This window comes from Sceloporus undulatus, chromosome 2 (assembly GCF_019175285.1).
Source record: "Sceloporus undulatus isolate JIND9_A2432 ecotype Alabama chromosome 2, SceUnd_v1.1, whole genome shotgun sequence".
In the NCBI taxonomy this organism is placed as follows: domain Eukaryota; kingdom Metazoa; phylum Chordata; class Lepidosauria; order Squamata; family Phrynosomatidae; genus Sceloporus; species Sceloporus undulatus.
Window position 1 is genome coordinate 290971860 of NC_056523.1, and position 11087 is coordinate 290982946.

Below are 11087 nucleotides of genomic sequence, written 5' to 3' on the forward strand. Positions count from 1 at the left end.
GTTAATGGAAAAATATATGCTTAATTAAAGTGAATCCAAGCGTAAAAATGATTTCATTGTTATGGAAAGACTGTATTATTTCCGAAGGGAAAGAAGATTGAATTTGTTTTAACTACAGATAACAGATAAAACAGAAAGGAAAGGAAATATCTCTAAGCCAGCAGCAAGGAAGCAACAAGCGGTTGTATGACTGCTGCAATGTTAATGTTATTAGTTGTTTCGTAGGATTGGAAGTCTTATTATTTTGATGTTTTTTGTATGGATGAAATGAATGTAAATTTTTATGTTTTTTGAAAAACTAATAAAATTATTTTAAAAAGAAAGAAAGCTTACAGCAGGTATTTTGTGCCTTGTTTGGCTTTGGGGTACAACAACATTAAATATTATTATAATAATATTATTATTATTATTATTTCTTACTATTATTGTACAATACGTTAAAACAAAACACTGCTTTCCCCCCCTCCATCGTGAGAAGGGTGGCATCTGCACTGCAGGCAGTTAAAACGGTATCAAACCGGGTTACTGCTGCAGTGTGGATGCAACTCGCGTACTTCAGCCTCTCAGGAGGCGAAGTCCACCTGGGCAGGTGAGGAGGGCGGGGCGATGACGTCACAAAGGCGCTCCCAGGCCCCGCCTGCTGCTTTTAGGTAGCACCGAAACTTTCAGCGCAGCAGGAGAAGAAGGAGGAGGAAGTGGGTTGCAGTCGTGGAGCTCTCTTTGCTCCTTGTTGGGACTCCTGCTGTGGATGATGGGTCGCCTCAGCCGGGCATGGATGGGGCTCCTGGTCCTGGGGGGAGTGCTGCTGGTCGCCTCTGCAACAGGTGAGAGAGATCAGCCTTTTCCGGGGGGGGAAGGGGGAGATTTTTTTTAAGTCACTTTTTTTGGAGAACAACTCCCAGAACCCCCCAGTGATCCTCCTGGCTGGGGATTTTGGGAGCTGTAGTCCTAAAAGGGGACTTTTCCTTGCTTTGGTGGAAATCAAGGGGTAAAAAGCTGATCCACCCTACTTTCTCTACGAACTGGAAGGGTGCAGAAAGCATCCCTTGAAAAGTGGCCTTCCAGGCTCTGGAAAAGAGAAACTGAGGCTGCATCCACACTGGAGGAAGAATCCGCTTTGATACCGCTTTAAGGGCCGTGGCTCAGTGCACCTCTGGTGCCACAACAAACGACGATTCCTAGAATTCCCTAGCATTGAGCCATGGCACTTAAAGCGGTATCAAAGCGGATTCTTTCCCCCCTGTGGATGCAGCCTGAGAGTGGACCTTGCTTCCTGCTTCATTCCTGGCTGCAAGATCGGAGCCCATGTTTGCTCTGGACTTCAGGTGAACTCTTCAAGGGCAAATTTTACTCCCAAGCCTGTCTTTAAGGCAGGGTGACCAGACACGTCCTCCTTTTCCAGGACACGTCCTCCATTTCAGCCTTCTGTCCAGGAGGAGTTCCAGAAGGTCCTCCCTTTGGAGTATGACTTAAGAAGCGTGGGTTGACATTGCTAGCAGTGCTTTCTAGCTTTTCTGTTTGCTGGAAAGTCCCAAGATTTTGCAGTGCCTTGTCCCTGAGTTTTATTCTAAGATGTCATGTTTTTCAAATTGTTGGAATGATTTTTTTAAAAACTTTCCTCAGTACATGCTTTGTACTGTTGCAGCTTGGACTGTTTTAAATTTTTGCTAGCTGCCTCAAGTCCCTGTTCCAGGAGGAAGGTGGGATGATGATATAATAATAATAATAATAATAATAATAATAATAATAATAATAATAATTTATTTATGTCCCGCCTCTCCGGATGGATCAAGCTGGCTTACAATATGAATAAATACATAGCAAAGAATAAGGTAAAGTACAAAATAAAACCCATTATCACTCCCTCCAACACAATAACTTAAATTTCCTAATAAACAGCACAATGATAAAATGGTATCCAATGAGAAAAACAACAAAAATATTATATTATTATTATTATATTATTATTAATGGTGGCCCTGGCTCTTGCTGAAGCAGCAAGATGGTGCTGAATGTTTTGGGAGGCCTCAACCTGGCAGTAAATTTTAGGGTGTAAAAAGCAGTCAAGTCCTTGACTCCCTGTTCACCCTAAAGTGGCATTTGCTTACCTGTAGTAAAGATCTTCAGCAGCAACAATGGCTTTCGGAGAAAGTGCTTTTCCGCATTGATCTGTTTGCCTTGCACAATCTCTAGCCTTCCTTAAATGCCCTCTAAAAAAACTAATGGCTTACAGCAAAATGGCCCTGCTTACAATCACTATTTGATTTCAGTTAAAGGTATTTATTGACTTGAATGTTGGTGTCCCACCCACTGTCCAGAGATTTCAATGAGCCAATGTGGTGGAGTGGTTTGGGCACTGCACTCTGGAGACCACAATTCGAATCCCGGCGGTGATCTTGGGCACGTCGTACACTCTCAGCCTCAGAGGGTGGCAATCTCAAACCTCCTCTGAAGAAACTTGCCAAGAAACCCCCATGATAGGTTTTCTTTAAAGTCACCATAGGAAACGACTTGAAGGCACGCAACAACAACAATGCAGGGATTTCAATGAAACCACTCTGACAGATTTCAAACAGTGTAATTTTAAAAGGATAAACTAACAGATGGATTGAAGCCAACTAAAATAATTCCAGAGTTTGCATATATTTTAGCTACTGACTTCAACATTTTCTCAGTGGGCCAGAAACTGGAAATGTTTTAGGGGAATACAACTCCCAGGATTGAACGCTCAACATGTGAAATGTGTCAGCTATCTAAAAATAATTGTTTAAGTTCATTGTTTTTTCTGGATATTTTGTCTCCTTTTTTCTTACACCTGAAGATGCAATAAAGCTATTTAGTCTTGGTATAGCCTTATATATTAATATGTATATTTATTTCTAAACCCTGCCTTTCTCCCCAAGATTGGGACTTTAAACGGCTAAAGTCCAAAACACACTGCAAAAATAATCCAATTTGAGACTTTAGCCAAGGCTTTAACTTCCCTGGCTCAGGGCTAGGAAATTCTAGGAACTGTAGTTTTGTGAGACATTTCGTCTTCTCTGTTAGAGTTCTGGTGCCACAACAAACTACAATTCACAGGATTCCCCAGTACTGAGCCTGGGCAATTTAAAGTGGTCTCAAACTGGATTATTTCTGCAGTGTGTTTTGGACCTTTGTTGAATATGATCTTCTTGTAAGGACTTCCTCATTTATTTACTAGTTGCTACACAAATTGCCTGGGCGGCAAGTTGGTGGTAGACCAAGCTTCCATGATATCAAGATTGGATAACCATTAAAGTACAGAAAGTTATTATAACACATAAATTAATTCACTGGGTTCAAACTTCTAGAGGTCAGTGTAAACAAGACTCTTTTTCTTCTGTATTGATTCTCTGAAAGAATGTGATTAGATAGAAGAACATTTCAGTACTGAAACAGAATTACCTTTCAGTTGTGTCTGCCAACAAAATAAAAGTTAGGCTTTACCGTTGTTGTTGTTGATGTTGTTGAACTAATTCTTTTCTCTGTCAGGTCCTAGTGTCACACTTTGTATATAGGTATAGAGCAGAAGCAGCTACCTGTTGGTGTGTTGTATTCATTATTTTTGCATTCTGGTTGTGACTTTCTCCTGTATACTTGAATGTTTCAATATACTGGAATTAAAAAAGTGAAGACATTCTACTTTTATAGGCTTCTGTAAAGCTTCTATTTGTAATGTCTTTCTTAATTGTAATGTTTTTCTTAATCGCTCCCTCTGGTTCTCGATTAATTTTAGAGCCTTTATTTGAATCTTTATGTTTACTGCTCTAATTAAACACATGACATTCTAATTGAAGATCATTTCCTAACCTACAAAATTGATGTGCAGCAAATATATATGTGTATACTTTTGAAATACAAATGGATCTGGTCTTCTAATGTGTTTCCAGAAGTATAGCCCAAATCCTTGTCATCACTTTCAACAGAGATCATAAAAGGTGACAATGCTAATATGTTGGCTACACACAGTTTCTTATTTATACATACCATTGATGTGCACATGGAGCTTTCGGAAGCTTTATCTCAGGAATAAGGAGGCTGAGTTCTCAAGATGTTATTAGGCTGCAGCTTCCATCATCCATTACCTTTAGTTTTGCTTACTAGGGATGTTGGTACTGTAAATGCAGTCTAGCAACATCTTGCAGACTCCACATTTCTGGCTGACAGTTTGTTGTTTTGTGCCTTAAAGTCATTTCTGACTTAGGGTGACCCTAAGGCAAAACTATCACAGGGTTTTCTTGGCAAGATTTGTTGAGAGGGGGTTTGCCATCACCATCCTCTGCGGCTGAGATAGTGTGATTTGCCTAAGGTCACCCAGTGGGTTTCCATGGCTGAGCAGGGATTCAAACTCTGGTCTTCAAAGTCAATCATTGCACTACACTGAGTTTCTTGGTTCATAATGGAAGTGTATAATTGTCTTCATTTCACTGGATGTATAAGTGAAACTTATTGAAGTGTGTTTGACATCTCTGCCTAATTATTAAATACAGTATTAGCAACTATGCAATGTGTCTTCTGGCTGTAGATGGGATAGTCACCTCCTTACGCTTGTATGGGACCTGGTAGGGATCCATCCCAGTAGATGAATGGTTGCTGGCTTAGTATTTAATGGGAGCTGTGCGTTGTGCTGAAATGAAAAAAGAACAGATTCTAGTTTCTTTTGTGAGGATTTCACAATAGTAAAAGGGAGGGGGAGTTACTTTTAGGAGGATGAGAGAGGGAGATCGGAGTCTGCTTTAAAATGGAACTGAGTACATTTCAAGTTGTTCATCTGCTGTTTGAAGGCATAGGAAGTACTTCCAGAGGTTAAGACAGTATCTGAGGGGTGGGAGGAAATCATTTTTTAAATCTCTCCTCCCTCCAGCATCTCCTTTCTCCTTTCCTGTGCATATTAACTATGTAAATGAAAGCAGTATTTTAATGGTGGTTTCTCAGGTAATTCAAGCTTCCCCTGTGGAAAGCATGACCTGTTCCTTAGTGTAAAAGAAATCCAGTTTTGCATGACTAGGTAATTAATGGCTGACCCTCTTACTCAATGCATCCATTTAGCATCTGGTAGTAATATATGCTTTCACAAGCTATGAGTTTAAATGTGTCATCACTTTACTGTAAAGGGTTTGGTTCTGACCAGTGGTAACTTCAAATATTCTGACCATGCTAAGTGCGTGGGAGCAGGTTGTGAAGAACAACCTCACCTAATGATCAACCTATTCTGCATCATCATGAGTGAGGCTACGTGTTATGAACCAGGCAGACAATTCCCAATCCTATGTTTGTTTTACAACACTTATGCAAGGGTGGGGTAGGAACAAGAGGATTAGCAATTCACTAGCAGACAAAGCCCCCTTTTTATTCAGAAAAGATGTGGCAGTGGAGTTATTAATGAAGGGGTCTCTTTTTACTGATGTATCGTTTTAAATCTGTTTTTTTTTAATTGTTCGCCTTTATTTGAATTCTACTGTTAGCCAAGTGCAATTTTTGAGAAGGAAGAGGCAAGTTACACTAGTAAATAGTTTGTTTCCCAGACTAAGATGAAAATAAAAAAGCCTAGAACTGAGCCAGTGTGATGTACTGGTTGTAAGTCCAAGAGAACAGGGTCGAATCCCTGCTCAGCCATGAAAACCCACTGGGAGAACTTAGGCAAGTTACACGCTCTTAGCCTTGGAGAAAGACAATGGCTAAGCACCTCTGAATAAACATGCAAACTCTAGGATAGGGTTGCCAGCAGGTGGTATTGACCTTAAGTAAGTACAGTGGTGCCTCGGGTTACGAAATTAATTCGTTCCGCGGCCGCTTTCGTAACCTGAAAAGCCTTCGTAAGCCGAATTGCCATAGGCGCTAATGGGGAAAAGCCGCGTTTCGTGTGAAAAAGCGCCGAAAAGCACCAAAAATTTTCTTCGTAACCCGAAAAAACATTCGTAACCCGGAACAATTATTTCCAATGGGATTTTTTCGTATCCCGGAAATTTCGTAACCTGGGTATTTCGTATCCCGAGGTACCACTGTAATTACTTGAAGGCACACAACAGTAACAATGCTAGACTAGAAGTCTTTTTCAATAGATAGAAGAGAGAGAGAGAGAGAGATTTAATATGAATTTCTTCTATGGAGGAGTCCCCACTTGTAACTGAAATGGTACATGATATGTCACAACAAAGACTGGGGTCACATTACATTTTGTTATTGCTGTTGAACCCTATCAAACTAGCATTGACTTATGGCGACCCTATGAATAAGAGACCTCCAGAACAGCCTGTTACTAACAGCCTTGCTCAGGTCTTGCAAATTCAGAACTGTGACTTTCTTGATTGAATCAATTCACCTCTAGTAGTGCCTCTATTTTGCTCCAGCCTTCCATTTCACTGAACATTACTGTCTTTTCTAATGAGTCACGTCATCTCATGATATGTCCAAACTGCAACAGTCTCTGTTTAATCATTTTGGCTTCCAGGGAGGATTCAGGTTTAATTTGCTCTTGGATCCATTTATTTGCCTTAGTTCCAAAACACATTGCAGAAATAATCCAGTTTGAGACTGATTTAACTACCCTGGCTCAGTGCTAGGGAATCATGGGAATTGGAGTTTATTGTATCACCAGAGCTCTCTGACAGAGAAGGCCAAATGTCTCACAAAACTGCACTTTCCAGAATTCCCTAGCATTGAGCCAGGACAGTTAAAGCAGTCACAAACTGGATTATTTCTGCAGTGTGTTTTGGACCTTTACTTTACTTTACACTTGCCAAATGTGTGCCTTACATTTTATTAGCTTAGGTGTTTTGCACAATAATTGGGCCATTTACATCACTCTCTCATTCCCCCAACCAGCAGGAAATCTCTTTGCATAAAAGTCAAGCCTGTTGTGCCAGGAGTGCTGCACTGCTAGCATTTCTGCATGTGCATTTATCATCAACTGTAACACTTTCAAATATTGAATATACATTTTAAAATTGTATTTGCTCTTTTAGGCCTGCTATTCTGGGCAAAGCTAGATAGGGAAGCAGTTAATTCTAGCGTGTTTTGCATATAAAGTTGGAAGGAGAACATGGGAAAGCAATTCTCCTGTGGCTTATCTTCCAGCAGTTGGTTGCTCTAGGCAGCTTTCTTCATTCCTGCATATGACTTAAAATATGAAAACCTCGGACTGTTTTGTTACCTGGCACACAACATGGTTTACTGACCAAGCATGTCTGATCGCCCTCTCCGTATTGCTCAAAACTGGACTATAGTGTCAAATTTAATAATTTATTTTGTTACTGAGGCTAGCCTGGATGTGCATGTATGCATTTCAATCAGAAAGTATGCAGCTTAACACTTCTGCTTTATCTCCTTTTTAGTGATGAATGTGACTAACAAGTCAAAAGGAAGAAGCTTTATTGGTCATAAAATCAATGCAAGCAATTCATCTAGAGAAGCATACAGTGTGGATGAGTTTGCAACTAAAGTCCTTACTGGAAAACTGACTACGGTTTTCCTGCCAGTGATTTACATTGTTGTCTTTGTCGTTGGCTTACCAAGCAATGCCATGGCGCTATGGGTCTTCTTCTTCAGAACAAAAAAGAAACATCCTGCAGTGATTTATATGGCTAACCTGGCCCTGGCTGATCTCCTGTTTGTCATCTGGTTCCCTCTCAAGATTGCATACCATGTTAATGGCAACAACTGGATCTATGGCAAAGTCCTATGCAAAGTCCTGGTTGGGTTCTTCTATGGGAACATGTACTGCTCCATTCTGTTTATGACTTGTCTCAGCGTACAAAGGTATTGGGTAATTGTGAACCCCATACTGCAGTCAAGAAAGAAGTCAGACATTGCAATAGCAGTTTCAGTTGCGATATGGATACTAATTCTGCTTGGCACCATTCCATTATATCTTGTGGACCAAACTGTTTATATCTCAAACCTCAACATCACCACATGCCATGATGTCTTGCCTCAAGCACAGCTAGCTCATGACATGTATAACTACTTCCTCTCTCTAGCCATTGGAGTTTTCTTGTTCCCAGCCATCCTCACAGCTGTTGCCTACATTCTCATGATAAAGACTCTGAATGCTTCAATTACGGATGTAAACATTGGAAAGAAGCGAAAGAGAGCCATCCGACTCATCATTATAGTTCTTTCCATGTATTTGATCTGCTTTTTGCCTAGTAATATTCTGCTGCTTGTGCACTACTCTCACATCAAAACCCACGGTGTCAGTAGCATATATGCAGCATACATCACAGCACTGTGCCTTTCTACTCTCAACAGTTGCATAGACCCATTCGTCTACTACTTTGTTTCAAAAGACTTTAGGGATAATCTTAAAAATGCTCTCCTCTGTCGAAGTGTGCGCACTACAAAGAGGATGCAAATCTCTCTCTCTTCAAACAGATACCCAAGGAAATCCCCCTCTTACTCTTCCAGTTCAAACACAACTAAATCAACTTACTAAATTTGTATGGGAAATCCATAAAAAAACTGAACTACTATTGCCAAGAGTTCTGAATTTGCTTCTTTGTTTTTAAATGGACTTAATAATAGTTTATTTAGAATAGAACATCACTAATGCTTAAAAAAGGCATATACTAGAACACTTGTCAAGTGGAAAAACAAAAATTGAAAATTGCTGTTGTGATGTAGTTCTCTTTTTTTTAAAGGAATATACACAAATTGAAAGGATTCGCTTTTTGTGCAGACTTGCTAGTTCATTGTAAAGAGAACTATATAGAGGACTAGGTAAAAAAATTACGGTCCCAGGAATTGCTACAATGTCCAGGTATTTTGAATCAGAAGGGAACAGAGGATGTATGTAATAGTAAAATAGAGTTTTGGAGGGCACTCTCCTTGTTCATGAGAAGCAACTCCTTTCTTACAGCTCATAGACAGGGGGCTGTCAACCAGTCATTTGTGTTTGTCAAACCTGTCAAACCAGATTCTGTGAGGGTTCTGGAATATTGTATTATTGATGTCCAAGTGACTATATTTGCACTGATGCACACATATACATCTGTAATATATGTACACACACATCTTTATTTTAAATATACTGTGAATATGCAATGTGACCAATATATATAGTCTTAATGTAGCCTATAATTTTGTGCATTTTAACTAACTGTACTTCATTGAAATATTTTAAATACCCAACATTTTAAACTTTTTATAAAGGTATGCTTTTAATATACTCCAGTTATTTTTGTTATGATTATAAAGTGTAACCATATTTTTCCAGAGCTTAGTTGATCAGTATATAAACTCAAATTTGACTTTCCCAGTCACACATATACAAAACACACACAGAAATATGTCAGTGAATGTGCAGATTCAAGAAGCCTTTATTCAACACAGTGGATGGCTTGGTACCAGGGGTGGAGAATTGATCACGATGTAGCAAAAACAGTAGTTGGTTCTAGTTAGAAAACCATTTATGCTGTGCTCTTTTCATCATTATATTACATTTGCACCATTTTATCTATATTGGGTTGTCCTGGATTGATTCCCCTTCTCATAAAAAAAAATTGTGGCTGTAAATTCATACCCCATACACTCATTCATTATACTAATTCCATCATCAAAACTGATAAGACAAAAAGCAAGGCCTGGTCCATCCATGAGCTGGGCAACAATGGTTTAGCTAATGTTGGACTGAAAGAGACATTGCTCCAGTCCATCAGCCAGCTGAGTTGAGGCTATTTTTGTCTTCCTAATCACTGCCTTACCCTTCCACAATTTTCTTCAGTCTCTGAGTCTAGGAAAAGGCAAGATGAGACAAGAAAAAGCTGCAGAATTGGAGAGAAGGCAGGACAGTATCCTGCTGATGCTGCAGAAAAGATCTAGGTAAGCCAAGATGGTACCTGTGATGGAGAGGGCCAGGCTGTGTGAGATGGGGGATGGATGGGGTCTCCCCAGCTCTTAAGACAACCAACAAACTAGCTTGGGGACTGTCTACTATTCTTCTGGACCCCAAGGCATTACCTGGATCATTACTGGGCCAGGTAGGATGAAAAGGTCTCTTTGTATTCTCTGTATAAGGTAATGAAAACTGTAAATGTCTTCTGGTTTAAGGTTTGATTAAGGAGGTCATACTGGTGACAGTGTGTCAGACTAGAAAAGTTAGTTAATTGAGCTATAACTTCCAGAATCCCCTAGTGTCTCTGAGCTGTGGGATTCTGAAAGATGTAGTCCATAGTTACTTTTCCAGGCTCTGTTTGGTGTGAAGATAGTGTAAAAATACACATTAATGTAGACAAATCAAAATGTTGCTGTTTAATTTTTTCATATTTCAGAGAAAACTGTTCCTTTGCCTGATATTATTTAAAATTAAAATGTGCATCCTGCCTTTGTCTGCAAAGCAGACACAAGCCAGCTTTCAACTGAACAGCTCAAAAGAGTATAGCAATAGCAAGGTTAAAGGATGTCAAAAGAGCAGATAGTTAAAACAATGCAAGAGACAGAGGCAATAAAACAACAAATCCTAAAAGGCTTTAAATGTCCACTCACATGCAGTTTTCAAAGGGATAGCCATGTCAGTCTGCTGAAGGAAAATAACAAAGAAATATGGAGCCATGAAGGCTAGAAGATTTATTATTTTGTATTTTGTACACTATGTGCATGTTTGTGTGCATGCATGCCTTCAAATTGTCAATTTGTGATGACCCCATTAATTCCATGTGGTTTTCTTATGTAGGGAGTTCTCAGAGGTGGTATTGCCACTTCCTTGTTCTGAAATAATGCTTACAGCACTTGGCATTCATTGGTGGTCTCCCATCCAGAGCTGATCCTGCTTCCAAGATCAGATGGGATCTACTACCTTTAGGCTATTTAGGCTTTTTTGTGTGTGTGGAATATGAACTACTTTATCAGATAAGTGGAGTATAATCTTGGAGAATGAGTAGGAATCATGCAGTCCTCTAACTGGGAATTGCAATCCAACATCACCTGGAGAACAGCATGGTTCCCACCCCATTTTAAAGGTTTAGGTATATTGGGAATTCTAATAATAGTTGGACATTATTGTCAAGATGTTTCTGTTATCACCCACAATTGTTTTACTGATTTTGATTAATAAATATAATTGCTGGTCA

The 11087-nt window shown here is 39.6% G+C and overlaps 1 protein-coding gene across 2 annotated transcripts; it reads left to right on the forward strand.

Annotated features, from left to right (window-relative positions):
• The first annotated feature begins 663 nt into the window (after nt 1-663).
• Nucleotides 664-11087, forward strand: F2RL1 (F2R like trypsin receptor 1). 2 transcript variants are annotated; one of them, XM_042454833.1, is made up of 3 exons: nt 689-824; nt 1794-1832; nt 7356-11087. In XM_042454833.1, the coding sequence occupies exon 3, from the start codon at nt 7358-7360 to the stop codon at nt 8453-8455; it is 1098 nt and encodes a 365-aa protein (XP_042310767.1). In that variant the 5' UTR covers nt 689-824; nt 1794-1832; nt 7356-7357; the 3' UTR covers nt 8456-11087. The 2 variants fall into 2 exon arrangements, with proteins under 2 accessions (XP_042310765.1, XP_042310767.1); XM_042454831.1 differs by lacking the exon at nt 1794-1832 and having other exon boundaries at nt 664-824.